Here is a 23404-nt window from a genome sequence, read left to right on the forward strand (position 1 = left end):
GTATCATTTTGAGTGTGTGATAATTTGCAAAAGGCATAAAGAAGGCTAATCTGGAATTGTGTGCTGGAGCACATTGAAGGGTCCACAGTCAGTAATACCCAGCACTTTGGAAAGTCATGGGGTTAGACTTTACCTTAGGTCTATTGGTTTAAATGGGATGGCTCAGTGACTTGAAAATGGCCCAATGCCTTGTTTGAGCAAACATCCGGGCTGCTGCCCCCTTTACCCCAGGACTTAATGCCCTGCAGCCAAAAGTACTTTGGTTCAGGCAGTAGCTTCTTTTGTTATTCCAAGAAAGTTCCCTGCAACCTGCCAGTGAGAAACAACATAAATGACAACCTATTGTTCATTTTAATCAAAACTGAGCTGTACACGCAACATGGAAATCAGCAATGAGAAACTCAAAAATAAGTTTCAGTTATTACTTAAATATATTCATTATTTCTTTGTTGTTTTACTTGCATGTTTTGAGAATCTATCCCCACACAATGCAATCAAACCCGTACATCCCAGATGTCCAAGTTCTTCAAGGACCGCAACTATCCCCCCGCAGTGATCGAGAACACCCTTGACCGCGTCTCCCGCATTTCCCGCAACACATCCCTCACACCCCGCCCCCGCCACAACCGCCCTAAGAGGATCCCCCTCGTTCTCACATACCACCCCACCAACCTCCGGATACAATGCATCATCCTCCAACACTTCCGCCATCTACAATCCGACCCCACCACCCAAGACATTTTTCCATCCCCACCCCTGTCTGCTTTCCGGAGAGACCACTCTCTGTGTGACTCCCTTGTTCGCTCCACACTCCCCTCCAACCCCACCACACCCGGCACCTTCCCCTGCAACTGCAGGAAGTGCTACACTTGCCCCCACACCTCCTCCCTCACCCTCATCCCAGGTCGAAAGATGACTTTCCATATGAAGCAGATGTTCACCTGCACATCTGCCAACGTGGTATACTGCATCCATTGTACCCGGTGTGGTTTCCTCTACATTGGGGAAACCAAGCGGAGGCTTGGGGACCACTTTGCAGAACACCTCCGCTCGGTTCGCAACAAACAACTGCACCTCCTAGTCGCAAACCATTTCAACTCCCCCTCCCATTCTTTAGATGACATGTCCATCATGGGCCTCCTGCAGTGCCACAAGGATGCCACCCGAAGGTTGCAAGAACAGCAACTCATATTCCGCTTGGGAACCCTGCAGCCCAATGGTATCAACGTGGACTTCACCAGCTTCAAAATCTCCCCTTCCCCCACCGCATCCCAAAACCAGCCCAGTTCGTCCCCTCCACCCACTGCAGCCCAAAACCAGCCCAGCCTGTCTCTGCCTCCCTAACCTGTTCTTCCTCTCACCCATCCCTTCCTCCCACCTCAAGCCGCACCTCCATTTCCTACCTACTAACCTCATCCCACCTCCTCGACCTGTCCGTCTTCCCTGGACTGACCTAACCCCTCCCTACCTCCCCACCTATACTCTCCTCTCCACCTATCTTCTTTTCTCTCCATCTTTGGTCCGCCTCCCCCTCTCTCCCTATTTATTCCAGAACCCTCTCCACATCCCCCTCTCTGATGAAGGGTCTAGGCCCGAAACATCAGCTTTTGAGCTCCTGAGATGCTGCTGGGTCTGCTGTGTTCATCCAGCTCCACATTTTGTTATCTTGGATTCTCCAGCATCTGCAGTTCCCATTATATCTTATATTACCTCTGGTTCTTGGCGAAATTGACCTATGGACCTATTTATATTCTGCCAAATTGTAGCCTGCCTGTTTTCCAGCCACTGCGTGTGTAAGTAGGTCCAGCCCTAAAACGTGGGGTTGGGCTCTTAAATGGCATAGGGACTCACGCTGCCTTGAGCATACCCACTACAGTTGAGGAGATTATAGCAAAAGTTAAGTTAAAAAACATTTGTAAGGTTTTGCTGGAGGAAGAAAAGGTAGAAGAACTTAATCAGACTGTAGGTCAAAGACAAACTTTACAAGTATGCACTTACTGAAGCATTAAATATCTCAGTTGAGCAGAGGTTAATTTGGAAGGTAAAGTTAATTGCAGCAAGTTGTGTAATTAATGAGATGTATATGGATGCATATTCTCACCAGCTGAGCACAAAGATCGACCACCATCTGAGGTGGGACAACTCTATCGCTGAAGTTTATTTTGACAGTGAATATCTGTTTGTTGGATTCTTGCCCCAGTTAAATCATCACATCCATCTTTACTCCCGTCTGCCAGGGAGCAGATTGTGGTTCTCAGTGAGTTTCTGGTCAAGTGTTCTGTGGAATGCCCAGTTTTATGTTTAATTATGTAGATTTGGTACATTTTTGGTGGTATTGACTGAGTGGATGAAGAGCCTCTTCTGTAAAATATCATCCTATTCTGAAAAATCTTGGTAAAGTTCTAACTACATTTTAATCCCAACTTCTAATAAAAATACTTTTCTTGAATTTAGAAAAGTAAATGTTAACCACATGCAGATCTTACCCCTTGATGTAGATGTCGCTTGATTTTTGACCAGTAATAAAATTCTCATCTTCTAAGATAACATCTTCTGTATTCCAGATAATTATTCGTAGTTCATACCTGCAATCAAAGTCCATCAAAGAATATCCCAGGTGTATTCATGACAAAATGCTTCATGTATGTGCTAAGTTAGAAGTGAGCTTATTTCCTTAGACAACATGGACTCAGTGCTCGTAGCCACCAGGGTGGTTCGGCCACTGTTGTCCTGTCATGGGCATGCTTCCCAGCTGTGGGTTATATGGAAGAGTGGCTGCCTGTTTCAAGAAGGGAGCCATTTTATGGGGCCAACGCATTTTGGCCAACAACAGGGTGGCTCCTGCCTTGTGAGGTTGCTGCCAGTTTGTCGCATCCCATGGCTGGTGGATTTGGGAATAGGATTTGCCGGAGTCACGATCAGAATCAGAGGCTCCCCATGGGCATGAAGCAGGAACGGGGAAGCTATCCCGAGGACGCAGATGATCACATGGGGTTTCTCCACTGTTATTTAGGGCCTAGCATCTACTGTTCACTAAATGATCACTTGCTTGCATTCCAGTCTGGGGGCACGTTCATTTTGAGGCACCCAAGAGGTTTCCTGCTTGCCTCAGCCCAGCTCCCAACTAACTGTTGGCCATGAGACTTCAGAGCTCCCAGCCTTTCAATTGGACTAGTTTCCATCGTGTTTTTTATTATCAAATCTTTGTGGAGAGATCACTTCCAGGTCTGTTTATCCAGGAAGCTTTATCGATCCATTGAGACCATTGATCTCAAAATCTGGGCCCAAAAACCTTGAAGATGTACTCAACAGAGTGAATAATATCAGGCCAAAAGTATCCATTAGAAAAGGACCTAAGAAGAAGAATATAACAAGGTAAAAGAAATAACTTGAAGCTCTCAATTCCACTCTTGGTCTAGGTCTCACTGAGTAGCTGTGGTAAGGCACAGATAATTTCAGAAATACACTTTAGAAAGTTTAGTTTTAAAGTGGGCTTTTAAAAAAAATTGCATACAATTTGATTTGATGTCAATTTGATAATCTGTACCATACCCCATCAGTTCAGGTCACAGGAAATCATCACAGGGAGCTCTGAAGAGAGGAATAAAACAGCCAGAAGCTTTCACAGTAAGATCAAATGATTTAATGGGGTAAATGGCTTGTAAGATAAAGCTTAATATAATTTTAAATAATAAACTACAGACATGGGGCAGGACACTGCTCTTACAAATCCCTACCATGGTATTTGCCTTTCAGTTAGAATTTTGCTCTTACCTTTTTGGTTTACGAGGTGATATGTCAACAGCAGACCCAGGAGGAGGCATGTCCATTGGAAACATGTCCACCCACATCTGGATACGGCCCTGAAGAATTTTCAGAAGCAGTTGCTTGAAATTGAATAACCAGTCACATGCTTCCATAAAATTCAACACGATGTTAAAGAGATGATTACATTAGGGACACACGATTGGAAAATACAGAATTAAACAATGGCCTCATGAGAGATTGTTAAGGACACATTGCTTTTGCAAGTAGGGAACACCTGAACATGTGATATTGAAATGTCCTTCCAGTGTGTACCTCCATCTTATTTTCCTTTCCATACTGAGCAACTGATCCAATAACACTACGTCTTTTGACATCTCCATCAAAGTTGAAAGTTTCTTTATTGTCTCAAAGTAACACAGAGGACAGAAAGTAATGATAGGTTTCCAAAATGGTCAACACTCCATTCTAGAAGCATAAACAGACTACCCTTTAGAATTCCACACCCTTCACACTACAGATGTGCACTTTAACGCAGCCCTAGTCGTGTCCCGTTGATGAATTGCATCAGGTTCTGAAAAGGTTTTGATTATAACTAGTTTTCAAATTAAAGAAAAAACCTTGTACTCAGATGAAGTTTCTGAAGAAGGGTCCCGGCCCGAAATGTCAGCTTTCCTGCTCCTCTGATGCTGTCTGGCCTGCTGTGCTCCTCCAGCTCCACACTGTGTTATATCTTGCAGTCAGATGCTGCCTTTTTATGTCCTCAGGAATGCTCAAAACACAACAAAGCTAATTTGTTGCTTTCGAATATCAGCTAATGCAATTTTGTTGACGAATGCAGCAGCCAATTTTTGTGCAAATAATGTGACACAAATAACAGGCAAGCAGCAAGATTGTCTACTTGTAGTGATTTTGGTTCTGTGGGGAGACAAGAACTCGTCCACAAAGCCAAGCTAGCAGGAATACGCTATAACCATAAGCTGACAAACATGGGTACGAGCAGATGAACTCATTGCCACTAGGAGCCTACTAATATATTCATGATTAATTTATATATTTGGATGAATATATACTTCTCAAAGAACTGCATATTTTTATCAACAAACTGTTGGAATAAAATTTATTTCCAAAATTATTTAAAATATATTCTTGACTAGCACCAATGAATCATCTGGATCATTTGATGGTTAAATATGTTTGAAATTGAAGAACACTAAGTTTTGTCATTGTAACTGCAGTCACACAACAGGAAAGTTTTGCAAAGCATTGAAAGGAAAGTTGTAATCAATTAATATCACATTCCCGCATCATCCCACAATGTTTCCAATTTAAAATTCTAATTTATCTCCACAGCCTCACTCATTTCTATCTCTGTAACTTCCTCTAGTGTGATACCTTGTCCAAACCTCTGCATTTGTTCTATGCTGACCTCTTGCACATTTTCAATTTCCTTCAGTTTTTGAATGCTTTTGAATAATAGGTTTTAAATTCTGGAATTCCAACCTGAGGGGCCTGTCTCTTGACCACCCACTCTTCCTTTATGACAGTTTAAAATCCACTTCTTTGACCGAGCAGAATATCTTCTCATGTGGCTCAGCATCAAAAGCTGTTTGATACTGCCTCAATAGAGTAATTTGGGACATTTTACCACACTAGCTGTCCAATATAAAGCAACCAGTTGTCATTAGGTAGCTTAGAATTGTGCAGCTCGAGAAAGCATTCAATTGTCCCTTACCAAAGTAGTGACCCTAATCCATTTATAAACAAAGCAATCTAACATCTCAAAGAGATATTTATCAAAATAATCAAACTAATCAGAGATATTATCACACACCACTGGAGAAGGTGGAATTTGAACCCAGCTCTTTTGCTTCAGAGACAGGGACAATACCATTGTGCCACTAGAGACCTAACAGAATAGTGTATGAGCTCAGAATGCAGTTTAGTCTATTCATGGTTGTAATACTGCCTGATATAAAACTGCAATTCTTTAGCTCCCAGTAATTCATGGATGTTTTAGGAAGTTCATGTGTTAGGACTGCAAGCATTGTGTCATTATGGAGGTAGGTTATATAAGAAGACTACATCATGCAATAGTTGAAGTTCTCAGTTCTCAGCCATTAAGAACTTTGTCCAGTTAATTTACCTGTTCCATGCCTGGTTTGTCCAAATGGTAGAGGGGTCGTGTTTCAATGTGCTCAGGAACCAATTTATATCCAACCCCAGGAATTTCTGACCAATGATGTAACACTTTTAAAGCCAAGTGTTCATGTGATATCAGCTCCTCACCTAAATTTAAAATAAAAACAGAATATTCTTATACCATATGGAGAACAATTATTGCTAATTAGAGGTAGCTGAATTACATACAAGTTCTAAAACAAAAGGAGAAACAAGCAGAGATAATGGGAACTGCAGATGCTGTAGAATCCGAGATAACAAAGTGTGGAGCTGGATGAACTCACCAGGTCAAGCAGCATCTTGTGCTCCGAAGATGCTGCTTGGTCTGCTGTGTTCATCCACCTCCACAGGAAGAACAAGCAAGTGGAATATGTAGACAACTCCAACGTCCACTCCAACAGGAAAAATTGAAAAACTATTTCTTAAATAGGGAAAGGCTAGCTAGAAAATATTGGTATTCAGGGAATTCCCTTATAAATGAATCACGTAAAGTTATCAAGAAGTACCTTGGAACATCCTTATATATTAAAAGCACGCAACGTGATCTTGATGCCCTGAAACTGCTTTGACGAAAGTGATGTAGCTCTTTGCTGATCAAAAATGACACCATTGATCACTGAACTTTTCCTTAAACATGACGGAAGTATGACACTAACACAATACAAAATGGACACATGCATAAGGCGAACTAATCCCTCAAGAAGGGATGACACAACAGTATGTAATAGAAGGCCAGTACAGATTGTATGCCATGAAGAAAGATAATGAATAATCTGAAAAAGTAGATAATTGACATCCTACGCAAAAGTATAATCTCTGCCTCATATGAGGATAATACTATACATCATGTTTAATTACCGAAAGAATATTATATGAGATCGTTACACCTTCTTTCTCAGTTATATAACTGTATAGAGAAAATACATTGAGGAAGAAAGAGAACTTTAAAGATTTCCTTCTCTCAAAGACATTAGTGAATCAATAGAATTTTGACCTCAATAAGCAAATTTTTTGAGATTTCCTTATTAAATTTCACCATTTCTCATGGTGGGATTTGAAGCCATACACCCAGAATGTTAACCTTAGGTTCTAGGTTACTAATCCAGTGATAACATCACTGTACCACCACAATACCTTTACTCTTTATGCCGCAGAATGTTGTATATATAGAAGTTTATTATAAAAATGATTACTAGGAAATCATGTGGGGCGTGGACAGGGTGAACAGTCAAGGTCTTTTCACCAGCGTGGGTGAGTCCAAAACCAGAAGGCATAGGTTTAAGGTGCAAAGGAAAGATTTAGAAAGGACCTGAGGGGTAACTTTTTCATGTGGATAGTGGTGCACAAATGGACTGAGCTGCCAGAAGAAGTGGTGGAGGCAGGTAAAATTATAGCATTTAAAAACCAAATGGATCGATATATGACTAAGAAGGGTTTAGAGGGATATGGACAAAATGTTGGCAAATGTGACTAAATCAGACTGGGATGTCTCGTTGGGGTGGACAAGTTGGACCAAATGGTCTGTTTCCATGCTATTCAACTCTACGACTCTATCGTTCACAGATATATCAGTTTAATAATAATGGTGATGAGTGCTAGTTGTTCAATATACCTCTTTGTTTGTGAAGGTACTAATTTGCAGTCAAGAATCCAATAATTAGGCCTGTAATTATGGGGAGTCTGCTGAAGGGATCAGGAAAAAGAGCTGAACAGCTTAAAAGTGAGATGTCCAGATTCAACACTGATCTCAAAACCTGCTATACAACCACCAGCCACAATGTTGAAAAGGGAAAATGTTACAATTCCACATGTTACTGTAATATCTCTGTATTCCAGGCTCTTATTAACATAAATGTTGATATTCACCGTTGTCCATAAAGATTGTTTTGCCCGCAAAGACTTTGCCTTCCACCTCAATCTCTCCCGATCTGAAGTGGGGTCCATGGAGATGGTGTTTCTTACATAACCTGCTCAGGATTTCAGTTGGTTTCATTGCATCACGCCAGGCATTGTAACCTTCTCTGCAATTATTACAGATTATAATCAAACGAAACCTTAGTTGTGTCTTTTCATCAGGTTGAGAAAATTATGCCAGCTTTGAAATCTACTGACTGTCGAGGACTCAAAACAAGAGTAAAAATGAGGCACGTCCTCCTCAGTGGGAAAACATTCTAAAGATTAATAAATCTCAGACACGAAATTCCTTCTCTATCCTCATCTCCACCTTAAATGAGAGACCCCTTCCTATTTGTTTTTATTATTTCACAGAATGTGGACATCATTGGCTGAACCAGCCTCATCAAGGGCAGCTAGAGATGGACAATAAATGATGACCCAGTCATTGATGCCCACACCACTGAGCGAATAAACAAAAATTATGCTGCCTATTGTTAAATTCCCTTCATAAGAGGAAACATCATCTCAGTTTATAATCAGTCAAGTTCCCTCAGAACAAACACTCAAAATACACAAAGGTGGCGGGTAAATGTGCCCCTGAAAACGCCCAAAAAAAAGGTGAAAATTCAGTCACTGAAATGACCAATTGGACAAAACATGCCATTATAAGTGGGCAAGTCAAAATCAGTGAGAAGTTAATTCTCCAATCACAGATTCTTTTTCTGATGTTGATGGTTCATTTCCACCAATCACAAATTCCCTCCCTCCCAAAACTGCTGCTCTTCCAGACACAGAATCAGTGATTGGAGAAAGCAGTAAGGTGGGAATGTGGGAACTTGTGATTGGTGGAACTGAACCCCACTGAAACCGACCTGAGTTTCAACCAGGTTGGGTCACTGTGTCTGAATGTTAGTTGAGATGTGTGGTAACAGGGGGAGTGGAGACAGGAACCCCTGAGATTGATCTACCAATGATTGGGTAGGCGTCATGTAACTTATCCATTATTGAACAAGTTTATTGGAGTTTATAACAATATTATTGATAATTATGCTCAATGCTCAATATGCTGAGAGGTGATGGCACACAGGAGAAATTTCTGTCATGGGCAGCTAAGGTATTAAATATTTTTTATCAGTAGAAGAAAAGAATACTTTGAAAATTATTTCTCTAGGCAACAGTGAGTATTCTGCATTCACCTTTTATGAAGTTTTTCAGAAAGCTATTTGCAAATTGCATTTTTTCCAGTTAAGGAATAATTCTTCCTTGGAAAATCAGTATTAATGATGCACCATTCTTGCAGCACGTGTGATCTGTCTAAACTAAAAATGCAGGTGGGAATATTACTACATGAGCCCATTTCCTAATAAAGCAATTAGTGAACATGAAAAGGAGGTCTGAACATCAAAAAAAGTGCCCCTCAGGAAAATCTCTCAAACAGTCCTAAAAAATTGACACCTGCTCAGAATCTTACATGTTCCATTAAGATAATTTCATATTCTTCTAAATTCCAATGAATATAGGCCAAACCCAGTCATATTTTCCATGTAAACCAATCTCTTCATCCCAGGAGTCAGCTTTGTGACAGTTTTCTGATCCCTGTAATTAAGATGACCAAAACTGAACACAGTTCTCCAGATGGTATCTTACAAATGGCCTGTATGGTCGTAACAAGACTTCACATTTTTATACTCCATCTCCCTTACAATAAAGGTCAACATTCCATTTGCCCTCCTAGTTACTTACTGTAACAGCCTGCTAATCTAGGAGATTCGCTTACAAGGACACCCAGATTCCGCTATATTGCAGCGTTTTGCAGTCTCCATCCATGTAAATGATGTTCTGATTTTCTATTCTCCTGCAAACCGGATAGTTTCACGTTCTTGTACATTAAACTTGTCTGCCATGGTTTGTCCACTCACTAAACGTATCTTTATGTGTTCTTTGTATCTGCCTCATGACCTGCCTTCCTACTTATGTTTGCATTTTAAGAAGACTTGAATACAATACAATTTGTCCCTTTATCAAAATTATTAATATAGATTGTAAAGAGTTAAAGTCACTTCATTTTACTAGTTCTGGTTTGCCAACCTGAAAATGATCATTTAACCTGAGTACTGTTGTGCAGTAACTTCTGATGTGAAACTGTATCAAATTCCTTTTGGAACTGCAAATTCATTACGTATAACAGCCCTATATCCACCCTGCTTGTTACATCCTCAAAAAAAACTTAACACATTTGCTAACCATGATTATGGAGTCACATATAGCCCAAATGTGTTACAGATGACAGATTTCCTTTCCGAATTGCCGTAAATGATTCAGATGGGTTCAATGCTGTGATGGTCATTATTATGTTTTATTTTCCAGATTTGTTTTATACACTAAATTTAAATTCCCTAACTGCCATGATAGGGTTTGAACTTGTCATTGTCTTATCTGGAACTAGATCATTAATCACAGCATTACTAGTTCAGTAACATAATAATTACCCCTTAATCTGCTGGAATGTGTATCTATTGAGTCAAACAAAACCTTGCCACAACCAGCTAAAGAAGTTCAGCGACATCAATCTTACTAATTTCCCTTTATAAGGCAGCTTAAAGAGAAACTGCATCTCAAATCTATTTCCTTCTAAAGAGATTTCCTACCATTGCATTCCTACTAGTTTGCAAGTCAGTGAGTGATTTTATACTGCATGATTAAATAATGAACAATGGATCACAAAGGGTCCTTTGTGCTCCTCCAGGGTCATTTGGCTTCTCTGAAGAGAAATAATTGGTTAGAAGCTTGAGGGATACCACTTCTCATCCAATACAAAGCAAGGCAAGGGGGTAGCTTCCATGAACTATCACAGCCGCACTGGTATCATTCTTTATCACACACTAGGCATCCAGCTAACTGAGCAATCCCACCCACAAATTTACAGCAAACCAATTCTTCTCTAACAGTTGTGTGCGGTGTTTCAGGTATATCTGCCCTTTCTGGACAGTAGACTCAGACAAAACTCATCCTTACATCTCATATTTGTATGGTAGCCCGCAGGTAGCTCTGTACTTGCTGTAAAAGCGGTTCTCCAGATCAATCTTAGTTGATCCAATCAAGTCATCTGTTCCAACCAAATCAAAGTCATAGATTGTTATCGTGAGCAGAGATTCCATCGGGAACGTAGCCTCAATCTCATAGGATCTGTCAGGTCAAGGAAAAGATTATTGTACAAAAAGGTAATTTTTTTCCCTATTAAACAGAAGATGACGACTGAATAATTTTAACAATAAAGCATTAAGCATAAGAAGTCGGAGCTCCAGGGATTGGTCTTCATTTTTTAATGAAACATTGAATTTCAAGAATTCAATCTCAAGTTGATTTTAATCGGAGTAAATAAAATGGTGTCACTGCAAATTTTCAAAATTTTAGTTTAAAGATAAAAGGGAAGTAAAACAAACATTCATAGCAAGGACCTTCTAGTTCCCTCTAGAGTTCAAGTTATAGCCTTTGAGTCAAATAATTCTAATTCACTGTCTCGTACAATGTGATATACACTGGATTTTAGAATTATGTAGCTCTTAAAATGCAATTGCAGAAAACGTGAATGTATCTTATTAGAGAGATGGATGCTTTACTTCAAAGACATTTCAATATACCATTCAAATAACCATAAGATATGACCTTTTGTAGCATCCGCAGCATCTACTTTTAAATTCCTTCATAAAAATCAGCTTTGAAACAAAGGCATTCATCTGCAACATATTTCCTTTACTGATTGGAATAAATTTAGTTTCTTATTAACATCCTTCTTTGTCAACAACAAGCTCAATAGAGCTAGGAGTTGGTAAGTCTACATTTCAATGCACAAGCACAGAGAAATGTGAATGACAGTGTAACAGTGCCCTTTATTTATTCACTTGTGGGATGTGGGTATCACTGGCTGGCCAACATTTATTGTCCATCCCTAGCTGTCCTGCTGACTGTTCAGATACGATCAGGCCGGTGTCATGCAGTAGGCCCAAAATGGGCTGCAATTTTTCACAGATGGTGGCCCCACCGAAAAGGTTAGGGAGAGCTCACCTCTACATCATTGGGAAGCCAAAATCTGATTTTTATAGCCTTCAGGTTATTAAATGTGGAAGGTTGTGTCTTCCAGTTCCTTCTGGGAGGAAGTGTCACCTTCAAGAGATTCCAGCTCCCACTCAGATAATCAGTTCTCCATTTCCAGCACTGGTCCTAACCCGACACTGCCACATCACCTCACCAGCTGCAGATAAAACATCAGCTGTGGCAGGAGAAGGTCCTTAAGCAAGTAACTCACCTCCTGATGCCCCAAATCCTGTCCACCATCTACAATGCACAAGTCAGGAGTGTGACATAATGCAACTCCAACAAGAAGCTTGAACACCATCTAGGACAAAGCAGCCCACTTAATTGGTATTACATCCACTAGCATCCACTCCCTCTATCAACGAAGCTCAGTAGTAGCAGTGTGTACTGTCAACAAGATGCTTTGCAGAAATTCACCAAAGATTCTCTGATAGCACCTTCCAAGCCTACAATCACTTCCAACTAGAAGGACATGGGCAGAGAACACCACCCCTTTCAAGTTCCCCTCCAAGCCACTCAGCATCCTGACTTGGAAATACATTGCTGTTCCTTCACTGTTGCTGGATAAAAACCCTGGAATTCCTTCCTTAATGAAATTATGAGTCAACCCACAGAAGGTGGACTGTAGCAGTTCAAGAACGCAGCTCACAACCACCTACTCAAGTGCAATTAGTAATGAGCAATAAAAAGTGGCCTGCCAAAAATGCCCACATCCCACAAAATGATTTTTTTTAAAAAGCCATGCATTGGATACTTCAGAGCTTCAACTGATTTAATTGTGGGCAAGCAGCATGAAACCTATGTCCATCATTGGGTAAATACCTGAGAAGGTGGGTAGGCAACAGCCTCCCCATCCCCTTCATCCCACTCAATTTCTCATCTTTGCCTCCTCACTTCTCCTCTCCAACCCGGCTGTTAGGTGCAAGTGAGATTCTAGCAGTGGTGACAGCTGCCGAATTTAACCCTTCATATGCCATTTATGCTCACTTGTAACCTGTAATACTAAACCTGCTTTGGTTGAAACGCATGTGGCTCACTACTCAAAACGCTGTCTTGAACCTCTAGTCCGCTTGAACCTCTTGTCTAACTATTTATAAGATTGGAACATTTACAGACTATGTCAGACATCAACACACACGTGAGCACTTATCTTCTGACCTTCCAAATAGTGGATTAAGCTGTTTGGGGATATAATTATCACGATCCTTAATTTCAGTCTTTCCAAGTTGTAGAACAATGTAAGGATCAGCCTTTCCATCAGGGTCAGCAGGGTAAAGGTTAGTTGCCTGATGCAGGATGAACAAATAAAAGAAACACTTGATTATTGAGATATTTGTACGTTAATGAAACATATTTATTTTAACATATAACTTTGTACTAATAATGCTCAATGGTGACTTTACAGACCAGGAGCTGCAAAAGAAGTGAATATTTGACCAAAGTATAAATGAATAGATTAGTTAAAATATAAAGACACAATTTGATCTGCTTTACCACATTGATTTTGGGGGTCTATGGAAATAAAGAAACTGGTCTTTGTTACTGCTGCCAGTCTCAATCAGAACTGGGAACAGACATGAGATATCCTTTCAGGTGTGGAACCCAACTATTCAAAATATTTATGTTTCATGCTGTGTTTTGTATTTTTTTTAAAGTTCCATGCCTTGCATGTAATTCTCATCAAAAGTTGAAGAATTAGAATTAATATTCAAAGCTGAGTGAAATATCAATGTTACTTACTGCAACAATGTAGACTCTAACTAATACTTTGACTGGGGTGTTTGACGGCATTCCTTGTAAAATTTTACATTGTTCATCTGTATCATAATTGTCAACACATTTCCACACCTGGAACGACCCCTGAAAATAGACGAGAAGAACAAATGCTGTTTAGAACACAAGAATATAAAAGAGTAGAAATAGGCAGCTCAGTCCCTTGTGCCTGCTCAATCTTTTAATACAATCATGGCTGACCTCATCTTGGCCTCAACTCCACTCTCCTGCTCGCTCCCCATAACCCTTTAACCCATTTCAAAATCCGTCTGTCAGTCTCCTCCTTCAATTTATTCCATGTTCCAACATCCGATGCACTCTATGGTAGGGAATTCTACTGATTTATGAACATTCGAATGAAGTGATTCTTCCGCTTTTACACTAATTATAACTAAATTGGGATAAAAATTGAATGCTGACAGGCAGCAGAAATGGAGCTCCCAATAATCCAACCTTTTGTCCTCCATTTACCATTGCTTTTCTGCAGTTGCTCAATCCCTCAACTTCACACTTACACTCTCTCAACACTTTGATTATAGCACTCATGTTCAAATCTCTCTCTGCCATTGGCTCTGCATTCCAGTGCGTACTCTGAGCTTCCCCAATAACCCAATGTAGCTAATTGGAAAATTAGCACAATTAAAGCAAAATATTTTTACCGTAAAGAAGAAATACCCTAGGAATCCCTTTTAAAGCATGGCGTTGCAAATGCAGAGCCTGGCTGATACCAGTATAGATGGGCTGTGATTCCACAAAATAACACAAAAAGTATTTAATATACATTTAGCATTTGAGAGTGTGACTCCATGGATCAGTAAGTCTTATGAAATTGAGATATAACAAGGTGTAGAGCTGGATGAACACAGCAGGCCAAGCAGCAGCAGAGAAGCAGGAAATCTTGACGTTTTGGGTAGGAACCCTGCTTCAGAAAACTTTTTCTGAAGAACTTTCTGAAGAAGTGTCCCGACCCGAAACGCCAAGCTTTCCTGCTCCTCTGCTGCTTGGCCTGCTGTGTTCATCCAACTTCACATCGTGTTATCTCAGATTCTCCAGCATCTGCAGATCCTACTAACTCTGTAACAATTTTAGGGTCTAGACCCTTCTTCAGAAAATTTCTGAAAGGTCTAGGCCTGAAGCATCAGCTTTCCTGCTCCTCTGATGCTGCTTGGCCTGCTGTGTTCATCTAGCTCTACACTTTGTGATCTCAGATTCTCCAGCATCTGTAGTTCCTACTGTCTCTTGTGAAACCATACTTCATATTGCATTATTAAATTAGAATTTATTTTATTCACTCGTGGGACATGGGTGTCACTGGCTCGGTCATGCACTTATTGCCTGTCCCTAATTGCCTGTTAGAAGGTGGTGCTGAGCTGCCTTCTTGAACTGCTACAATCCACCTGCTGTAGTTTGATCCACAATGTCACGAGGGAGCGAATTCCAGGATTTTGATCCAGTGACAGTGAAAGAGCAGTGGTATATTTCCAACGCAGGGTGGTGAGTGGCTTGTAGGGGGACATACAGGTGCTGGTGTTCCCTTGTATCTTCTGACATTTTTCTGCCAGAAAGAAGCGGTCAAGAATTTGGAAGGTATTGTCTGAGGATCTTTGGTGAATTTCTGTAGTGCATCCTGTAGCTAGTTCTATTAGTGCTACTGAGCATCATCGGTGGAAGGAGTGGATGCTTGTAAATGTGGTGCCAATTAAGAGGGCTGTTTTGTTCTGAATTGTGTCAAGCTTCTTGATCTGTGTTGGCACTACACTTATGCAGGCAAGTGGGGAATATTCCATCACACTCCTGACTTGTGGTTTGTCGATAGTGAGCAGGGACTGGGGAGTCAGGAGGGAAGTTACTCGCCGCTGTATTCCTAACCTCTAACCTGCTGTTGTAGCCATTATGTTTCCAAGGAGAGTCCAGTTGAGTTTCTGGTCAATGGTAACCCTTAGAATGTTGACAGTGGGGTATCCAGTGATGGTAACACCATTCAAAGTCAAGGTGATTAGATTGTTTCTAATTAGAATTGTCATTGCCTGGCATTTGTGTGGTGTGAATGTTACTGGTAATTAATGGTGATCTTTAGATCTCATGGTATTTGTAAATAAAAATAATGTATTCTTAAGGTAAGTTGAGCATTATGGTATTCTTGAGTAAGTGATACTCAACTCCCACAACATTTCTGTTATATCTTGCATTAAAAAAGTAGCTTATCCTCCACCTCAGTGTAAGCACAGTTATGAGAGAGGTGCTATTATTGAACATTTATCAAAATGTTTTACTTATAACTTAATGCACTGTTTTGATGCAGAGCCGATCTTCTCAGAAGTCCTATCATTAATAGAGTCATGGATCGAGTCAGGGAGATGTACAGCACAGAAACATACTCTTCGGTCCAACCCATCCATGCCAAACAGCTATCCTAAATTAATGTAGTCCTATTTGCCAACATCTGGCCCATATCGCTTTAAACCTTTCCCATCCCATATACCCATCAAAGTGCCTTTTAAATGTTATAACTGTACCTGTCTCCATCAATTCCTCTGGCAGTTCATTCCATACATGCACCATCCTCTGTGTGAAAAAGTTGCCCCTTAGGTCCATTTAAAATCTTTCCCCTCTCACCTTAAACTTATGTCCTCTAGTTTTGGACTCCCATACCTGGGGTCTTCGATTTCAGCAAAATTCAGTTGGAGTACTATTCTCCCCAGAATTTTCACCCCAATATAAGGACAAGATTGAAGGTAGGCAGGCAGCTAAGATCACACCACTAGTAGGATTGAGCTTTATTGATACTATCCCATCCATGGCCCACTTTCTCATACAAGGCGAACAGGAAGCAAACCGAGCTATTTTAAAGGCCAATTATCGGACACTGACAGAAATTTTCCACTTGACTTCCCATAGCTGCCTGAGACAGTTACTCCCACAGCTTGCTTTGCCACAATGATGTGCCCCAGCAGCTGTGACCATTTTTCAAAACAAATTCAATAAAGGTGCTGACTGTGCCCTGGGATGGAGACACTCCCCGTCTCTGTTACCTGAGACAGCTTCTTTCGAGAAAATATTGCATTCTACTAGCCCTCCCACTTTGAGAGCCTGGCTGTCATTCTTTAGTGGCTGGTGGGTGCCCCATCTGACTATGCAGGCACTGCCAGTTTTCTAAGCTTATGCTTTAATAGTTTTAACATCAGAGACTATTGATACAGAGAAATTGATACAGACAGCACCAGCTAAATTAGTCATGACCTGCTGAGATGGTTGCCTTGGTGATAAGCTTGTAACCGGAAATGATCTAAACCTGAATATTTCCAGTAAATGGCATGGGACTATTTTCTTGGCAGCTTGTTCCATTGTGAGATTGGCATTGAAAAGTAAATTATTTTGATACATTGCCTTGGAAAGAAATGGTTTTTGTGGTTTGTGATAAAGACAATCTCAAGTTTGGCATTGCAAAAGTTCCCAGGTACATGATGCTGTTGGTTACCACTAATCCAATTCATACTTTGGCAGTCTACTTTTCAATCATCTTTTCTATAATGGGGTCACTGCTTCCAACACACTGCAGGGTTGCGAGATCCCCATTTCAACCCATCATTGGGGGTCCCAATATAACCCTCAATCTTGCCCTTGGTCTCAAAAACATGGGCTAGTGAAAGAGTGAAAAAATATAGAGACCCCTTCCCAAAACAGTCTGTGTGATAAGGAGCAAGTCCTCACCTGCTAGTGAATAGAATACATTAGCAGTGAGGTTGGCTGAGGTGGGGGAATACACACAGAGCTAGGACTGAACCTGTATGGTTCTTGGAATGGTATCCCTACCTACCTGGTGTACATTGTAAAATATTGTATGAGGACAGAATTGTCTCTCTCTGCAATCTTAATATGATCTCACTACATTCCATTTTGAAGCACGTTTGGTAATGATGTTCAGCCCAGGATTTCAAAGCTTGCTATAGTGTCGGCATGGAGAATGATCAAATGTGAAAAGTAATGGAGGGCCATGAATAACTCTGGAACAGATATCAAAGGTTTTTGGCACAGAGAATTGACAGGACAAAATATTTTTCTCAGAAGCAGAGAATAGAATACTGGCGATAAAACTGGAGGAAGATGGAACTTACTTTGATCACAACATGGAGAACACTAGACTCACTCCGAGATAACACAGTGTGAAGCTGGAGGAACACAGCAGGCCAGGCAGCATCAGACGAGTAGGAAATTTGACGTTTTGGGTCAGAGCCCGTCTTCAGAAATGAGGAGGAGTAAGGGAGCTCCAAAATAAATAGAGGAGAGGTGGAGAAGGTGAGTGGAAAAGTGGTAGGTGAGTGCACGTAGGCAGGGGTGGGGATTGGTCAGTGAGGGGGGAGAACAGATGGGTGGGAGAGAAGGTGGATAGGTTGTGTCAGGTCAAAGAGGTGGGGATAACAGGGAAGGTTGGTCATGGGATGAGGCCAGGGGTGGGGAGAGTTTGGAACTGGTGAAGTCCACATTGAGACCACTGGGTTGTAGGCTCCCAAGGTAGAATATGAGGTGCTGCTCCTCCAGTTTTTGGTGGCATCATTGGAGGACGCCCAGGATGGACATGTCACCCAGGGAGTGGGAGGGGCCAGGAGTGGAAATGGTTCGCAACTGGAAGATGTTGTCATTTGCCATGAACAGAGCGCAGACACTCTACAAAACAGTCTCCGAGCCTAGATTCACCCCTCTTCCCCCACCCCCATGAATTTTTATTTCTCTACCAAGAATGCACTCCAGTCTCTGTGTCTGATCATGTTGCACGAATCTCTCCACCATTGCAAATTTTAAAAAAATAAACATGAAAACACACCTTAAATTTTCCAACAATTCTTTCATCATCTAGACTGGAGTCATCTCCACTTGCTTTGCCGCGAAAGAGATCAAATGTTTGCACCCAATCACTGAAGTGTTCAAATTCATCTTCTAACTCTTTATCGTACACCTGATGGAAACAATTCAAAAAACTTCTGCTCCAATGATACTTGTAATTTACACTTAGTAAATTGAATGCTTCAGGAAAATGAGCCAAAAATGTGAACTATAAATGAGTAGTAAGATATTACGTCAGACTTGCAGACAGTGTTTAGAAGGATTATGCCCAATTTGAATTCTACAATTTGCAGTTATGACTGCATATAACTTAACATTTTATTGAAAGTCAATCAAGTTATTTTAACCATATATATCTGATTACTAAGGCCCCAACTGGAATAATGCATGTAACTTTGACTCTCCTTTCTATGGAAAGGACATTGAGGAAATAGTGAAACTTCAGAGCCACATGATAAAGATGATTCTGGAGGCTGAAGTGCATGTTATGAAGAATTTATGGATCCTTAAGTAAATGCATTTACTTTGCTGCTTGCGTAAGGCTGTTCTCTCCCAATCCAATAAGCATATCTCTTCACAGACTCTATAATCATCAAAATCACAAACTCAGGGCTATGGTCTCTCCCTCAGCCAAAGCCCACCTTCCATGATCTATACCTGTCCTCCACAATCTCTAAGAGCACCCTTCAAATCCTACCCACCCCAACCATTGATTGCATCAGTTTGTGATTCCCATCGACATCCTAAATTCACCAACCACCTCTTCCCCTCTCATTCCCTTCAAGCCCCAGCCTTCACTCCTGGCCTCGATTTACTCTACCCATCTTCCAATCTCGACCATCCCCAATCTTTACTATTTTCCTCCCCAAATCGCCACCTTCTCCAAATCTCCATCCTGCCCCTTGATCCACACCAAACTCTGAAATATTTATCCACTACCAGTCCCTGTTCAGTCCCTCCCTCCTCTCCTCTGCTATGTCCCTTTGTTACAGGGTTTCAAACCCAGCAGGTGCTCAGCCAGCTGGATCTTAGATGGAAAACCTGCAAAAAAAAATTTTAAATGTGTTCTGTTGTTAATTTCATCACTTTGATGTTTCCTGTTTACAAATCCTCTCTCCCGTATTGCTGTCCCCAATTTTCCCTGCTCCTCTCTCTCCACATCCTTCAAGAAATATCAGAACTAAAATATAACATTGCTGGGACCAAAGCAGTGTGACCCAGAGAATACAAATCAAAAAGAAATAAACAACATCAGGCTTTTAGGTAAAACGTAGATTTCTACAATGGTTAAATTGGACATCACGATATTTCACTGGGGGAGTTTTGCTTTGTAAGTTTAATATATGATTTATCTTTCCCTTCAGGAATTTGAATGGGTGGAATGAGGCTGTGCTAAAGAATAAGTAGACATGATCTTAAGAATAGGCTTAATGGATGTATTTTTATAATGAATAATGTGGGTTACACAGTTTTTTACTTTACCTCAAAAGTTGCAATTTCAGGCTTTTGTGATGTTGTCTTTTCAACAACTCCAACTCTCTTTCTCTTCTCATCATGTTCACCGTCTAAAGTGATGGCTGTATCATATGCATCAAGTATTAGAAACAAAGGGAAGGAGATTTTAAATAAGCACCTATGAACAGAATCAAATTGTGCACAACAGCAAGGAGTGAAATAAGAAACGACATTTGGTATCTGACTTTTTAAAGACGCTGGTTCACCAGAATCCTAACAATATACGATATATAAAATCAATAGTAATTTTCTGGGATGGTACATAAACTATTTCCATTTCATGCATAGCATTTAAAGTGTTCACTTAGGAAACTATGAAGACATTCCCTCCGCATGTTTATAAAGACAGGACATAAAGTCAGAGATATACGCCACAGAAGCAGACCCTTTGGTCCAATTCATCTATGCCGACTAGAAATTCTAAATTAATCTAGTCCCATTTGCCAGCATTTGATCCATATCCCTTAAACCCTTCCTATTTGTATACCCATTTAGATGTCTTTTAAATGTTGTTATTTTACCAACCTCCACCACTTCCTATGACAGTTCATTCCATACATGCAACCAACCTCTGTGTGGGAAAAAGTTATCTCTTAGGCCCCTTTTAAATTTTGTCCCCTTCACCTTAAACCAATGCTATTTAGATTTGATCTCCCCTACTGCGTGGAAAAGGCTATGAATATTCACCTGTTCCATGCCCCTCATGATTTTATAAACTTTGCTAAGGTCACCCCTCAGCCTCCACACTCCAGAGAAAATAGCCTCAGCCTATTCAGCCCCTCCTTTATAGGTCAAACCCTCCAACCCTGGCAATATCCTTGTAGATCTTTGCTGAATCCTTTCAAGTTTCACAACATCATTCTGATAGCAGGGAGACCAGAATTGAATGCAGCATTCCAAAAGTGGCCCACCAGGTGTCCTGTACAGCTGCAAAGTGAACTCCCAACTCCTGTACTCAATGCACTGACCAATGAAGGCCAGTGTACCAAATGTCTTCTTCACTACCCCGTTTTTACTGCAATTTGTCAACACTGAACGTTTTATCACATTTTATATTTTGAAATTCTGTGTACAAACCGGGAAAATTTAAAAGGGCTCTGCAGAAAGAAGAGGAGAGTCGGACTAACTGGGAAACAGCTTTGAAGAGCTTGTACAGACACAATGGGCAGAATGGCCTCTTTCTTAGCTGTATGTTTCTGTGAATATTGTCAGTTTCAGCAGAATGTGAAGACACATAACAGCCAGACTAGTTCAATATATTTCCAATTATTTGCTAATCATTCCAACTTCAGTTAATTTGGGATTTATTTTCTGCATAGATTCCTCAAATGGCAACAATCACCATTGGGTGAGGTGCAATTTCTGGTATTTAGATTTGAGGTTAACTCATTATGCAGACTCCTAGTTACTGAAGTGATGGCCCCAACATTCCTTTACAATTATCCTTAATAAAATCAGTCATGGAGAATCAGTGGGTGGGGTTCCTGGTCGCTGTGACAACATGAACTTTTATTTGCAGGTTGTGTCTGAAGGTACAGACGGGGCCTCCTCTAGCAGTAACATTCTTTCCATCACATGGCTGATCAGGAATCTCTCTCATTCCCTCTGCCTGGATTGAGAAGTGAGTGGTAGCAACAGCAAGTCAAAACATAAGCACCTCTTCGGCCCTGTTATGAACGCATGTTCCTTGGCCATTAAGTCCTGGAGAGGCATTTGAATCTGAAGGCTCTGGCTCAGAACCCACTGCCTCAAAAGATCATCTCAGGGCTAATCAGTAACTGGTAAGAGTTTTACTAATGTGACTGACAGTATACTAAATATATTTTGTTTACAAACTCTGCTTTAGAACTGAAGGTTTTGTGCAATAATTTTAGAATTATTTTTTAATCAACCTATTTGGATATGCTCTGACACACCTCTGCAGGAGGTCAGACCTTCTGGCCCAGAGGTTGGTATACTAACACTGCATCATGAGATCCTGAGCATTTATTTTATGTAATCATACTCCAGACATTATGGGGTAAATTTGAGTCTTAGACACAAAAGCCCCACAGTCCCTTTGGGGCATTTCCACTTTTCTGGTGATAAAAACAAATAATCAGGAAACAAAATGCCATAAATCAGACACATTGTTCTCTGCAGCCAAGTTTGAGGTGAACGTGCTTTTACCACTGATGAAAGTCCTTTGATTATACATATCATACAATCATTTGTTCTGCCTTTTATTAGACAACTGGGCTCTGTTAATAATCTATCATGGGAATAAAGCTTTCTAATAGCATTAGATAGCTTGAACATCGGATTATATTAAAGAAAAATGTCCATCAATAACACATTTTATTTCATTGCAGTGTTCACTTACCATTTTTGTATCCTTCAGCATGCAGAATGCTACTTGTATTATTCAATTTTGCCTTATCAGAAACATAACATTAGAAGTGAGTAGACAAGCACTTAACTTGCAAATGTCCCAATGATATGTGTGGTAGCTTTACTAGTAAAGTTTATTGTTAAGTTAATGTGAGAATTCTAAGAAATGAGGAACAATAACATTGGAGGATTTCTCGTAATCTAACTCCTCTGTGTGGGAATCCAGGTTCTTGTTATTTGTTTATTTCAGTGTAGCCTGCTGTTTGTTTGGATCAGTGCATGATTGACTTGAACAGCTTTCAATTTTGCTGAAAACTTTGTTAAAAAATGAGATGTGGACAAAGTAGAAAAGTCATTCCTCCAAGTCTTCAGACCTTGGGATATTTGTTGGTCACTTTATAGGATCTGTAACAATGATAACGTAACACTGGAGAGATTTATAAACATGAGTACACCTTCTCGCCAGAGAATTTTCTAAAATCTGCACTGTGCATCTTTTAATGTACTGTAATGTTAGCACGCATGGAATGTGCAAATGAAAAGAGAGAAATAGTATAAGTGTTCAAAACAAACCACTAATTCCTGTAGGTTTTTTTGAATCATAAAGCTTGATATCTGAACTGTGCAGTGGTCTGCGAACTTAATAATAAAGAATCACATAAATGCAATTGTATGATTTTGACCAGGAGTACTCATGTTGAATTGTGTAACTTGAGCTCATTAAAGACAAACATCTGATTTTGGATTGTTGCATTTGATATTTTTATCTGAGAAACAAAAGCAAATAGAGGGAAAAAAGCAGTTCAGCACCTAACATTGAGACCAATAGTGTCATTTTCATGGATCATAACTTCAGGACATACATGGATAAATCGAACTTCCAAAATGCATGCCTTAAAAGTGAACTGCTACAGCTAAACAACTAATTGTGGTCAGTTGCTGCTTTGGACAGCGAGAGCTGGGTTCA

The 23404-nt window shown here is 40.4% G+C and overlaps 1 protein-coding gene across 3 annotated transcripts in view; it reads right to left on the bottom strand.

Annotated features, from left to right (window-relative positions):
- Window positions 1-23404, bottom strand: part of fer1l6 (fer-1 like family member 6) — a 142673-nt gene that overhangs the window by 23784 nt on the left and 95485 nt on the right. For all 3 annotated transcript variants that reach the window (XM_059645982.1, XM_059645984.1, XM_059645983.1), the window contains exons 28-37: window positions 22430-22481; window positions 20035-20129; window positions 18533-18664; window positions 13678-13797; window positions 13096-13223; window positions 10858-11028; window positions 7813-7967; window positions 5912-6054; window positions 3775-3863; window positions 2487-2585 (exon numbers count right to left, since the gene is read on the bottom strand). In XM_059645982.1, coding sequence (XP_059501965.1) covers window positions 2487-2585; window positions 3775-3863; window positions 5912-6054; window positions 7813-7967; window positions 10858-11028; window positions 13096-13223; window positions 13678-13797; window positions 18533-18664; window positions 20035-20129; window positions 22430-22481 — 1184 coding nt within the window. The remainder of the gene's footprint in view (window positions 1-2486; window positions 2586-3774; window positions 3864-5911; window positions 6055-7812; window positions 7968-10857; window positions 11029-13095; window positions 13224-13677; window positions 13798-18532; window positions 18665-20034; window positions 20130-22429; window positions 22482-23404) is intronic.

Source organism: Stegostoma tigrinum, chromosome 5 (genome assembly GCF_030684315.1).
Source record: "Stegostoma tigrinum isolate sSteTig4 chromosome 5, sSteTig4.hap1, whole genome shotgun sequence".
Classification (NCBI taxonomy): domain Eukaryota; kingdom Metazoa; phylum Chordata; class Chondrichthyes; order Orectolobiformes; family Stegostomatidae; genus Stegostoma; species Stegostoma tigrinum.